Source organism: Protopterus annectens, chromosome 5.part1, assembly GCF_019279795.1.
Source record: "Protopterus annectens isolate FY-2018-M chromosome 5.part1, PAN1.0, whole genome shotgun sequence".
NCBI classification, from domain to species: Eukaryota; Metazoa; Chordata; order Ceratodontiformes; family Protopteridae; genus Protopterus; species Protopterus annectens.
Window position 1 is genome coordinate 106,400,404 of NC_056736.1, and position 14,251 is coordinate 106,414,654.

Below are 14,251 nucleotides of genomic sequence, written 5' to 3' on the forward strand. Positions count from 1 at the left end.
TCACTTAGCATCTTGGCTGGTACTGATCATGGGCCCTACTCTAATTATACATAGCATATGGACTATGTGCATGTGTAATATAATGACCAATTTGAATCTATGTGGTCACATAAGTTTTACACAGTCTTTCATTTAGTATCTTAATCAGTTCCACATATTAACATACTTGTTTAGATCTTGGTGGTTAAGAATATGTCTTTGATTTCTATTTCTCAATACCTAACTGAAGATTCTCAGCATGGATCAATTAGTATGTATAATGGCATACTCATATTCAATTATAGGTGTATACTCTCTTCATTCCTTGTATACATATGCCTGTGATTTCCATTGTTCGGATATAGATTGTTTAGGCCTTTTACCTTAAGTACTCGATATTTAACATTTTTGGTGCCTCAAATGAATAATTGTTGAAAAGCTAAGGATTATTGCCATACATATATTGACTGATACAATAGGAGTACATGACTGGATAGATTGGCCATATCATGTAAATAGGTGGCCCTATCTCATGTACACTTTTTTTGGGATGTTCAAGTTTATTTCTCAGGACTGATTTCACTATTATCTTAGAGAAGATATATAGTTGCATTTATTATTACATTATCAGTCCTGGAGGCTAACGACATACATTTTGGGCTTAATCTTTGGTATAAGTCTTACTTTGTGGATGTTGCTGATTTTTATTTATTATCTCTTTTATTTATTCTCTTATTCTTTAATTTTCATTTTAGTTACTTTGTACATCCATATATATTTATATATGCATATTCATTATGATTTCTTATATATATGTTCTATTTTATTAGTCTATTTACTTGAGCACTTGATGTATCACACTTTTGGTGCTTATGATGATCATTGGATTATTAGCCAGGACTTATGGCTATCCAAACACAGTTCTTTACTAATGTGAGCATGAGAATGGATATACCACAATATTATAATAACTTTTGAATTCTGTGTATGCACCTCTTTGGGGGGTTTAGCCTTACATTCAGTAATGACTCTATTATTATATACAGTACCCTTTGCATTTTCTTTAAAAAATGAAGATGTTTTAAATTTATCAATATTCATGAGCAAATGATTGTGATTGGCTCTGGATAAGTATTTAAAAGATGATTAAAATGCAACTTGACTACATTGTGTTACACTGAGGAAGGCTGTTTGCCGAAACTAGTCTGTTATGGACACAAGCATTTAATAAAATTATTGAACTCTGTGCTGCCTTGCTGGTCTATTTGGTCTATTTGGTTACATGGTTTGGACCGTGCAAACCCTCGTGCATAGGACTTGGTATGTGATGTATTGGGGAGCTCTCATTGTCTTCCATCCTCCTGCGACTCTTTACTTGATTGGCTTGTATCTCGCGTTCGTGATTAGCTGTAAATGCAGTCTATAAGCCAGTCAAAAACTGCGGAGCACAGCCAACGCTGTGTAATGCGGAAGGGTAGCAGAGCTATGTATTGGTTTGTATACCACAATGCCGATTGGCAGTAAATGCGATACACAAACCAATCAGAATCCTTGTAGCTGAGCCACAGCTGTTTAATGCGGAACAGCGGCTTTGCTCATTGTTAAATGTGGAGCATTCCGCATAATCCAGAGCACGTGTATGCTCAGTACTTAAACTTCTGTCATTTCAATCCACCAATATCAGTAAATGTACACAATCTCTGCAGAAGTAAGTAGTTCCACATTAAAGAGATCTGTGACTAATGAAGAGGTTGCTGCTGGCAAACAACTTTATATTTCATTGTTTCATTTACAAATAAAGTGCCTGTTGCCCTTGAAAAATTGCCTATGTTACATTAAAAAACTGCTAAACTAGTAATATTACACTAGGGAATGGATGGCAAATTGATAACAGGTTCATAGTTGCTAGATATCTCCTGCAAAGAAGGACACACTCATGACTGCAGCATCCACCCCCTTTAAAGTACAACACAGTACAGTATCAGCAGTCTATTTACAATACTGCAGGAGTAGAACCCACAGCCTTCTGCATCAAATGCAAGTTTACTACCTGTTGTGCTACTAACAATGCAAACAGACTTGGCATAAGCAGCACTAAACTTCTCTTCCTGTGAAGCTCTCAGCTCCTTGTAAAATCCACTTGACACTCAATCTCTCTCAGCTTTGCAGCACAAGAAATCTGGAGAAGGCCAAAATTTATTGGGGGGGGGGGGCGCAAAGGCCCAAAACCAGGGACACATATTAAACATTGTTTGTATAATATTAGAAAGTTGCTAGAGTAAAATGTTTTGTGTTACAGTGCGTCTCCTGACAGGAAGACTAACTTAAATGGCTATCATTATTTAGTGAATTCAGTTTTCACTGATTTGCCAGAAAAAACACAAATTTTAAGAGGAACAGGGTAAAAGTATGAGCCAAGCATTCAAGACATTCTGTGAAAATCTGGACAGTTAAGAGCCACGGATTCAACTCCTGAATCACAAATGGTGGTATGTGTAGAGATCTAAGGCTGTTTTTTCTTGTACTTAAGGTACAGGGTTTGAGCCTGAATAACACCAACCACCAGGTATACCTACTTGGAGCATTTTACACACACACACACACACACACACACACACACACACACACACACACACACACACACACACACACACACAGCAGATTCAGTTGGCAAATAAAGCAGCTTGAAGCAGGTTCAGTTGAATTACGACAAAGCAGGTTACAGCAACCACACACACACAATTAAATTCCCTACTTGCTGCAAAAGTAGGTTCCGCGAATTACAGCAGACACGCACACAAAAATAAAGCAGTTACCAAGAAGTATGGCATTCCCTTACTTGAAGCAGAATCAGGTTCTGTGAACAACGGCAGCTGCACACAAATTCCCTTGCTTAAAGCAGGTTCCAGCTGTATTTAAAATTGCGTGTGCGTCTGTGGGATAGCGCACATGCACAGAAATGATATGACTAGACCAGCTATGAGATTGTTCTTAAAGCAGAATGGCCTTAAAAAGCAAGCAAATGCAAGTATAACATGTAACAATCCCAAGATTGCCGCCCGGGGTTCAGTCATAGGTTCATAGGTTCATAGGTTTATACTAGGCTATCTGCCCTAAGGCATTTATAAGCCTAGCCCAAATTTTTGTGGCTTACGCCACCCCTTATATGAAAAAATACTGTGCCCATTAGTTTGTTGTGCCTCTGTCCAGCAGTGACTCAGAGATGATTCCCGGGGTAAACCTACGATCTCCCATCCACAGGTCTAGATTTCTCTTGAACAGAGTCAGCGAGGTGCTCTGCCTCACATGGACCGGGATTTTATTCCACAGCATAGGGAGTCTCTGAGTGATAAATCTATCCCTCCAGCACGTCCTATTTATATCCGTGCTAAGGTTTAAGTCGCTTGCTCTAGTGGTTTTGGTGGATTTGGATTTTTTGAGGTGGAGCATGTCCATTAATTCCGGGTTGGACATGGCCTTGTATGTCAGGCACATGTCACCTCTGAGCAGACGGTATGCGACTGAATAGAGCTGGAGTTTCTTCAGTCTGACAGCATATGACAGATTTTGGAGTCCCTTTATCCTTTTGGTGAGGAACTTTTGGGGTCTCTCCAATTGCTGCAGATGTCGGGTGAGATACATCCCTAATGGGGCATTGTACTCGATCATTGGTCTGATAAGTGAAGAGTACAGGGGAACAATGACCTCACTAGATCTGGATGTGAATCCCTTCATGATCAGGTGGGCAATGTAGAAGGTCTTTCTAACCACTTTAGCAATGTGAGTGTCAAAAGAAAGGCCACTGTCAACCTGGGTCCCCAGGTCCCTGATAACCTCTTCTGTGCTTAGTGGATTGCCACCTATATGGTAGCTTGGGGTTACCTTGTTTTTCCCGAAGGGTATGACTATACATTTTTTGGCGTTTAACTTCAGGCCATGGCTCTGGCACCAGCTATCTGTTTCCGTGAGTCCCTTCTGAAGGATATCCGTGTCCGATGCACTTTCCACTATGGCGCCCAGTTTGCAGTCGCCTGCAAACTTTGTCAGCCAAAGTCCTCCCATGTTGGCCTGTACTTCTGAGACGTAGATGCCAAACAATAGGGGGCCAAGGACCGAGCCCTGTGGGACACCACTTGTGACAGGCTTGGAGTCTGACACAGCGCCAGCAACTCTAACCCTGTGGGTTCTGTCTTTAAGCCAGTTTGCAACCCATCTTGTGACATATGGGTTTACATTTAAGCTGGTAAGTTTTTCTACAATACCGAGTGGGGTATTGTGTCGAAAGCCTTTGCAAGGTCAAGGTAGGCTGTATGGACTGCCTTTCCCTCATCAATGGCCTTGGTGACTGTTTCGAAGAAGTTGACCAAGTTCAAAAGGCATGATCTTCCCTTGACAAAGCCAAACTGGGTCGGGTCCAATGTCTGCAAGTCCCCTATATCTTTGTTTATGAGCTCCATTATGATCCTCTCCATAGCTTTGCAGACTAGACTTGTTAAGCTTATGGGGCGGTAATTACCAGGGTCCGTGAGCGCCGCCTTTGTGGAGTGGGACCACAGTTGCCGTGACGCCACTCCTTGGGCACGTATCCTGTGGTAAGGCTGAGATTAAACAGCTGCCTTATGTGCGGGTTTAATTCCTCATTTAGCTCGTGTAGCACACAGCCGGGGACACCATCCGGTCCCATTGATGCTGTGTTTTTAGCTTTAGAGAGAGCAGCTTTCACCTGCGCATTTGAGATGTCCGGGAGGCTACACTCGGCTGGGATAGTTATCTCTCCTTTAGGGGGGGTGAAGTTTGCACTGAACCTGTCTGCCAGTATGTTGGCAATGTCTGTGGGTTCAGTGATTTTTGTATCATTTTGGACTAATTCTGAGCATATCTGGGAGTTTCCACCCAGGTTCCTAACATAGCTGAAAAAGGCCTTATGATTGTCCTTTGAATCCATGGCAATTTTTCTCTCAAAATTGGCCTTAGTTGATTTTATGAGTGCTTGTATTTTTTTACTAATAATGATCAGGGGTGACTTCCCTTTTATGGATTTTGTTCTATCATGTAATAGCTTTCTCCTCTTATTGTAAAGTTTGTTAATGGCTGGGGTCCACCAGACTGGACGCTTGCCCTTTGTGGAAAGAGTCTTGGTTTTATTTGGGATTGCCTGATCCATGCAGTCCTGGAGGTGTTCATAGAAGGCATTTGTAAGGGCTTCCGCAGCTTGGGTTGTGGTTTCCTCTGGCTCAGGGGCCTTGAAGCATACCACACCAGTCTTGAGTAGTGTGAAGTTTGCTTTAGAGAAGTTCTTCACTATGGTCTTTTTTGTTTGGGGTGGGGGCGGGATGTGGATTTCCAGTGAGATTAGTTTATGATCAGATCTCACCAATGAGGGATATACTTCCGGTGTGGAGCATTTTGTCCCCATGTTTGTGACAATGAGATCTAGTATATTTTCTCCTCTCGTGGGAACAGTGACTAGCTGTTCCATGGCATTTGAATTTATGAACTCCAGGAACCGTTGGGCTAGAAAGTTAGGGCTTGAGTAATGTTCCCAGTCTATATTCGGGTAGTTGAAGTCACCCAATATGATGGTGTTTGGAGATACATTTATACCCTCCAGTGTCTTCAGGAAGGCTGTGTGGGGTTCCTGAGTTTGAGAGGGTGACCTGTAGCATGCTACAATTTGTAGAGCAGTTTTGCCTATGGTTAGTTGCACCTGGATGGTTTCCGAAGCTTCGTGCATTGCCACCAACCTGGAGGTGTGGGTATCCTTTATGAATATGGATACACCCCTTCCTTTTGTGGTGTGGTCCGGGTTTTGGGGCTGGAACGCATGATATAAGGTAAAACCTAATAGTGCCGGGTGCTCTCAGGAGCCTTGAACCAGGTTTCAGTTACAGCACAGACATCGATGTTCTCCATACTGAGAAGGGCCTCGAGTGCGTGCATTTTGAGATTTAGACTTCTGGCATTGAGCAGCATTACCCTCAGTTTCTTCCCATTTTTGTTTTCTAGGGTGGTAGGTTTAGAATTTGAGCCTTGCCTAAAAAGGCACTATGGGGTGGCAAGAGCCTTAGCCAATATCCGAATCCCAGGGTGACAGGTGCAAGCCGTCCCTTGCGAAGCAGCGTGGCTTGTCAAGCATGTCATCCCAGGCAGACAGACACTGGATCCCCTTTGAATGACACCAGACATTAAGCCAATTGTTAAAGCTGATCATCTTGTCTCTATATTGTGGCATCATTCTTGGTGAAGGAAGGATACTGCTCAGGGTCAGGGTCATACCTGCCTGGGCTACATAATCAGAGAGCTCCTCTATGTCTCTTTTCATGTAGTCCAGGGAGGTACGTCTCAGGTCGTTCACACCAGCATGGACAATGACTGTGTCATATTTGTACTTGCCGTGGAGTGACCCGAGTGCTTGTGTTATGTGGCGGATTCTAGCCCGATAGGCAACTTACTGTGACCCACCCCTTGTCCAGCCTGGTGAGTGGGACGCCAGTGTGTCTGACTATGGAGTCACCTATGACAAGTATGTTTGGTGTTGTATTTGGCCTTAAGGGCTGTGACTGCTTTGCACACTGCTTTTGTGGTTTATGTGTTGCTTGTGGGGTGTCTTGAGGTAGCAGTTGTTTGGGTGTCTGCTTTGGAGGCCTCTGCTGTTTAGGTAAATTTTACTCAGAGCCTCCGAGTATGTCTTTGTGTGTTTATGTGTTTGATTCAGTGGAGTGGTAGCATTATGTGAGGCTGGTTTTGTGGTGTGTGTAGTTGCCTTCTCCTCCTGTCTGGTCTTGCCAGTCCTGAGTTGAGAGAGCTCAGCCTCCAGTTTGGCTAAATAGCTGCATCTCTCGCAAGTATTTGTGTTATGTGGGAGGAGGAGAGGGTTGTCTGTGTACATGAGGCAGTTATAACATTGCCTCAAGATTCCCAGATTCACCAGCTGGACTGGAGAGGAGATTGACAACTGACCTTTGGACATGCTAGAATAATATTGGGAATTCCTTAATTGAAAACAAGGGCCAGTGGGGAGTGAGGGTGTAGTGCTTTTAATTTTTAGTGCTGACTTATATAATTGCTTTAGTGAGCAAGTGCCAGGTAACTTGAGTGCAATGTGTTACAAGTAACTAAATGCAAAAACGACAAACAGTAACTTTCTTTCAAGTGAAACAAGGAAATAAGTACAGTAAGCAATGCAGATATCACTAGTGATCCACAGAAGCGCTGAGAAGTTGCGTATTAGGTGGAATTAGCTTCCAGGGAAATAGCAAGCAAACAAACAACAAGCATATAAACAAAGCTAGATTCAGCAGGCCTGGATCTAGTCTGTGCTAGAGCAAACAAGGTGAACCAATTTCAGTAAGATACAGTTCAAATATTCAGGCACTATAAACCTCTAACCAGAAATTCCCAGCTCAGAAGGGCAGAGTCCAGCCTCTTCTCCCACAAGAGTGCAGACCACGAACCTTCTTAATGTAAAATAACTGGCCTGAAGCCCAAGTGCCTAAACCAGAACTAATACACTTGGACACTGGGCTCTCAATCAGCAGTTCCCAACTTAGAAGGATGAAAGCTACCTTTCCTGCCACCACAGTGCTTGCCACAAACCTTCCTAATGTAAAACAACTGGTCTGAAGCCCAAGTGCTTAATCCAAAAGACTTGAATGATAGCTACACTTTAATCAAGTTACAACCAAGCAGTAATAAATACCATTGAATACTTTAGAGAATGTCTGGATTAGTGCTCAAGTTACACAAACAAAGCTAGATCCAGCAGGCCCGAATCCAGTCTATGCCACAGCAAACAAGGCGCACCAACTTCAGTAAGAAACAGTTCAGATATGCATGCACTATAAGTCTTTAACCAGAAATTCCCAGCTCAGAAGGGCAGAGTCCAGCCTCTCCTCCCACAAGAGTGCAGACCACGAACTCTCTTAATGTAAAATAACTGGCTTGAAACCCCAAGTGCTTAAACCAGAATTAATACACTTTTAGAATAACAGACACTGAGCCCTCAATCAGCAGTTCTCAACCTAGAAGGATGTAAGCTACCTGTTCTGCCACAACAGTGGAGACCACAAACCCTCTCAGTGCAAAACAACTAACTGGTCCGAAGCCCAAGTGTTTAAACCAAAAGGCTTAGAATGAGTTACACCAAGCAGTAATAAATACAATTGAGTATTTTAAGATGATGCAAAAGTAAAAAGAAGTAGTTAAAAACACAAGTACAGTAAAAGCAGATGGAAATTTATTTATTTATTTATTTATTTATTTATTTATTTTCTGAACAAGTGCTGAGATCAAAGAAACAGATTTGAGTGCTGAAACTAGAAAACTGGCTAGTTATAAGAAAAAAAACAAGCTAGAAGGCTTCCCTCAAACACAGAAGGGCTTGGGGGCTCAGAAGCCTACAAATAGTCTGTACCACTTAACAAGAAAGGCAGGAAATAAGCTTAATTTTTTTTTCTATTTCCCAGATGCTCTCTTTGTACACAGTAGGAGTGCCTGAAATCAGAATATGATCTCACTGCACTCAGTTGAGTGAGCAAATGAGATGGGCCCAGAGGCAGGCTGAGGGGCGGGCAGTTTCAATGCCACTAAGATTAACACCAAAACAAAAACATGGCGGGTGGATGGGAATAACTGAAGAGCAGAATAACTTCAGTTAAAAATTCCTTCAACACTCAAATTAAATACTGTATTTTTTAAAAAAAGTGCAGATAAAGGTACTTAAATTCTCTTATACGTCCAGTTGAATATAACCAAGTTCTTAGCTGGCCAAGCTGAAGTTTTAAAGCAGGAATTATTTCACATGCACCAGTTTAAATATGCAAGGACAGGAAATCAAAGAATGTGGCTACCCCCACACCTGTAATTACTAGCAAATAACAAAATTCAGCCAACACTAGCTTCAGTTCAAGTTACTGAAGAGCAGAATAACTTCAGTTAAAAATTCCTTCAACACTCAAATTAAATACTGTATTTTTTTTTAAAAAGTGCAGATAAAGGTACTTAAATTCTCTTATACGTCCAGTTGAATATAACCAAGTTCTTAGCTGGCCAAGCTGAAGTTTTAAAGCAGGAATTATTTCACATGCACCAGTTTAAATATGCAAGGACAGGAAATCAAAGAATGTGGCTACCCCCACACCTGTAATTACTAGCAAATAACAAAATTCAGCCAACACTAGCTTCAGTTCAAGTTACAGAAGAGCAGAATAACTTCAGTTAAAAATTCCTTCAACACTCAAATTAAATACTGTATTTTTTAAAAAAAAGTGCAGATAAAGGTACTTAAATTCTCTTATACGTCCAGTTGAATATAACCAAGTTCTTAGTTGGCCAAGCTGAAGTTTTGTTTCACAAATTTAATTATTTCTTTGTAGTCTCACATTTGGCAATTTCCAGGTTACTGGTTTTATTCCTGTTGATCTCCATTTTCCAAATCATGTCTCTGCTTCATTTCCAATGTACTGTTCATCCTTCTAGTCAACTCTTGTGTTTCTTTCCTTCTCTCAAGCATTTTCTGCTGCAACACTGGAAAAAGTTTCACTGGCACAGTCGTTGTCTTTATTACCAGAACAACAATAAGCAGAATCTTCTTCAGTTTCACAGCTCACTTTTTGTTAGACAAACTTGTATATTTCTTCCTTAGCATGTACTTCATCAAAAAATGTTGTCCCTCCAGGGGAAAATATTTTGAAGATAGCTGGGTACAGCAGTTTAAATCTTACTCCTTTTCTACATTCCCTGAATGATGGAATAAATTTATTCCTCTTCTGCCTGGTGTAGAATGAGTAGTCATTCTCCACAAACACTTTGCTGTCTCCCACTTTTAGTACTGCCACAGTTTTGTCAGAATTCTCTCCTCCTCCTTGTAAGACTGGTGTAGGTTGCTTTCTCATAGCCAGGTTTGGAGCATATACACAATGTGCCCTTTCAGTTAACAATTCCTGTTGTGGAATACCAGTCCAGTTGCTTATTTGTGCTTTCATAAAATGAATAGTCTGTTCCAGCTTCTTTGGTACAGCAGAAAATCTAAGGTTTTCTCTATGTGTTCTGTCCTCTAATGCCATTATTTTTTTAAACGTCTCTTCTGGTGCAGTTTCATATTCAGGCAGCCTTTTCTTCATTTCAGCCTCTGAGTTTTGCAGTTTTATCACCTTATCTGAATATTTGTCTAAAGATTCTTCCATTTTTCCAGCCCTTTATTGTTTCGTTTCACTTGATATACCCCATCAGTGTTCATTTATTTTAATTAGGTCTGTGTGCAGTTGCTTATATTTTCCACTAGGTTACTAGAAGGCATGTCTGGAGCTTGCACTGCTTTTTGCTGAACAGCTGCAGTACTTTTCCCAGTCGGTTGTTCATAATATTTTGTAGCTGATTTTCCTTCAGGTCCTCTACATTTCTTCTTTCCTGGCATCCAGGCAGTGCACTTACTAGCCAGTTGCTGAAACTGACCCAGAAGTTTAGGTCCTCTGGCCTTCTCTGCCACGTTTCTGTTTTAACACTGGGAGAGCTAGAATTTAGCTGTTACTCACTGTGCAGCCATCTAGGAAGTCCCGACATCCCCACTTCTAAGATGATGTCAACATTCATTTGTGTGCAGGGACCTTTGTAGGCTGTCACGTTCAAATTCACGTCCAGAAGCTACCAGGAAATGGATGTCCACCTTGTAGCTTTCAAACTACATGCCAAGACATAGACTGGCATTTTATTTGTTGTTTAGGTGGGTCATGTTGATATTTGTAGGACTACAACTTGGGCTTGACTGTGTTTTTTTTGCAGGACACTAGAAGCTTGATTTGATGTCAGAGCCCAGATCTAGTTTTTCTCTCCTGCTACCACCGAAGAGGTTAAGGTGGGTTGTGTTGAAATACACAGACTGGATCACGTAAGATGTGAAAGTTACATACAGACTATAATGTTACATTTTCATGATCAGTGTCTGTGCACTTGAATGTCTGGCCATCTTCCTGATGTGTATGCAAACCTTTACTTTTGTAGGAGACCTAAATTTTGTTTTTCCTTACTGCAAGTATGATTTGGACAGATGGGGAGGTATTATGCACTATAGGGGGGGGGGGGGTTTGAACTTGAGTGTGTTTGAGGTGCCAATTAACTGTTGCCTGTAGCTGACAAGTCCTAGTGTTAGTGGATGAACATGGATCATAAAGATCTAATGTTATGGTAAGTGCATACCTTACTTTTATAAGGCTACCCAACAGTTGAACAGCTGTTCAGCAGTTTTTAAATTACTGATGTAAGCATTGGAAATCCGGCATCAGTGTAAAGGTTATGCAAGCCTAATGTATTAGTAAGAGCGGTTTATTTTTGCCTTGTGTGTTTTCTTTTTTAGACAACAGATAAGGTTTGCAGATTGCTTTGGTGGCATATTCCAAAATGTTTTGTTTATTACTCTGTCAGGTGTAATTCTGTGCGACTGTATGCCATTTTTAACTGCTGTTAGCCATAAATAATGGATTATTTAGAGGTGTATAACCAGAAGACATGATCCCGTAAACCAGCATTGTTAGCTGTGTCTATGAAGATTAGCCAGTTACGTTTTAACTAAAATTCAGTACCTGAGTGCTAAAAAGCTCTTGTATATTTTGTGTTGCTTTAACACCAGTACATATATTTTACTTAATCTTTGACCTTTTTTAATTGTTACTACATTTATCAGTCCTGCAGACTATGCAGGATGACAGAGAGCAAGAACATCTGAGTACTTCTGTGAGAGCCTTAGTTCAACTATGTAGTGAGCATACATTTTGCATAGTAAGTAGAAAGTACAAGTTTACATCACAAACAAAATAGTGGAAAAGTTCCATTTGACTTGAAAAGAGCTTAAACAGTGCAACAGGATCCTGATCTTTGGAGGTCAGGACTGTTAACTTAGAGTGAAAGAAAAATGCTGATTCACTCAACTTGTATTTTGAAAGTATGAAAAGTTCAGAGTGTTAAGAGTATTTTGGTTTCCTCCTTTTAAGTGTCATGGTTGTAACTCTTAATTGCAGGTTGCCTGTGATGGTGACCCAGAGGGTGCCCTTATCCAGTTTGCAACGCATGAAGAAGCAAAAAGAGCTATATCAAGTACAGAAGCTGTACTTAATAATCGGTTTATTAAAGTCTTCTGGTATCGAGAAGGTGGTGATACTCCTCAAGTTCAAGGCCAGAATCATAAGGTACTGTAGCAATGATTTGTGGAATTGTTTCAGAAAATTATGGAATGAGTTGTAGCTGAGATGACTGGGATAATGTGGCATAGTCAGTATCTCATTAAATATATTCAAGTTCCAGGGCAGTGTTAAATTGTTTGAGGGCATATCTTTCAGCAGTTCACACTGCTAGTAATATAACCACATTGCTGCTAAAAAAAAAATTGTTGGCACTGTATACATGAACGCTTGTTAGACCATTCTCTGTGCTGTTTGTATTTTTGAGTCATTTTCTTTTGGAATTCCTCTAGCAGTGTGACTGCTGTCAAGTGAACTATTTTTTATTTTTTTTTAAATATTTCTTTGGACCTTTTTCTTTATCGATTTAACAGGGTCTTTGATTTTGCACATGGCAGTGTCTAAACTCGGATGCTGTGAATGAAGGGAGATAGTTGTTATTGTAATGGTGATTGTGAAGATATTTTTTGCACAAGTTCAGAGGGGAGACTAATAGTTTATTGCCTATATGAAGTAGCAGCTTCATTTAACACTTCCATTCTGTTTTCATCCGTTGGCTAATCCTTTTATTCCTACACCCCTTGTTTTGACTTATTTTGGTTGTGGTGTTTGCACACGTCGTATGTTGCTTTTACTTATTTTTCCGTCCCTTGTTCCCATTATGAGCAGCAGTGCAGCAGGCACACATCTGTTTTGCACAGCTTTAATCCTTCACTTCCCTTTCAGTCTAGTTTTAATGCAAATATCCTAAGTTGGAACCTTTGATAATTTCCTGTTAAATACTTGAGAACCATGCCATCCTAACTTCACCTCCACTAAGGAAACCTTTCATCTGTAGCCTTCTGGTAAGTCCTTTGGCAGCCCAGTTGTCAACAAATTTGAATCACATAGTGTGAATGAGGGCATTTATCTGTGCCAGCTGACCTTCCAGAATCTGTTTCTAGGATTAAAGTTTGTGGAATGCTGTGTTGCAAATGTAAGCTCCAGGAGACAGACCAGCAAGATCCTAGTAACTTTTGTAAAAAAACGGTCTGTATTTCACTCCCTACAAACTTGCTAATTTCTGGACCATACATGAAAGTTAGAACTTCACAGGCATAATTATGTTTCTTGAAATATGTTTCATCTCAGATCTGGAGTCTGTAATCTTTTATGTGAGTGACAAAGTGAACTCTATCTTTCTTTTATTTTGGGAAGGACGTTTGTGAATGAATGCAACATAGACATTCCCTCCTATGTTAATATATTTTTGTGAAGTAACTGTTTAATTTGTTGATAATTGGAATTATGCCATTGGACTCCAACAGCCTTAAACCCTCCAGGTGTGATGCGGGAACAAGTAGTAAAAATGGCTTTAAGCCAGTCTCTCTCTGCATTTTTGGATACTCACTGCAAGTGAGTGGTTAGCAGATATTTCAAGTGGAGTACTTTTTATAGAAGCTGCAAGAGTTGTACTGTGATAGTGTTAAGATGCTTTAATCTTTAAGCAAGTCTTAGCCTTGTTCATTGGAAGCTTGTATTTATTTATGTCCAGTCTTTGATGTGGTCTTCACTGAAGTCTTGATTACCTACTGAAATAGCTGCATCACATAATAATGTGTTAAGTATGGTATAAGCAAATCTATGATTATGATACCTGGAGATTATATTTTATTAACATTTAACGGGGAATGTAGATATTCATGTAACTCTGTATATTGTGACAAATGGTTGGGATTACTTAAGTAAAAGCACTTACTGTAGAGTACCATGGATTTTGGGGGTGTATATTTTGATCCTTATTTTAAAGTTTTGTATCTTAATTATGGCTGTGGATCTTTAGCCCCATTGATATCAACTTTGAGTAAGCAAAGTAGTCCTGTCACCCTATTTATTCATTCTTTTATTTGAGGCTTCTATTTTCACTTTTATTGCAATCTAACCTTCATGTTAGAACAACCTTCAAGAATGATGCCACAATATGAAGACAAGATGATCAATTTCAACAATTGGCTTAAGTATTGGTGTCATTCAAAGGGAATCTAATGCCTGTCAGCCTGGGATGACATGCTCGACAAGCCACGATGCTTCGCTAGGGACGGCTTGCACCTGTCACCCCTGGG

The 14,251-nt window shown here is 40.4% G+C and overlaps 1 protein-coding gene across 4 annotated transcripts in view; it reads left to right on the forward strand.

Annotated features, from left to right (window-relative positions):
- RBM26 (RNA binding motif protein 26) overlaps positions 1-14,251 on the forward strand; it is a 1,920,204-nt gene that overhangs the window by 1,054,647 nt on the left and 851,306 nt on the right. For all 4 annotated transcript variants that reach the window (XM_044072914.1, XM_044072916.1, XM_044072915.1 and 1 more), the window contains exon 12: positions 11,991-12,158. In XM_044072914.1, the coding sequence (XP_043928849.1) occupies positions 11,991-12,158 (168 nt within the window). The remainder of the gene's footprint in view (positions 1-11,990; positions 12,159-14,251) is intronic.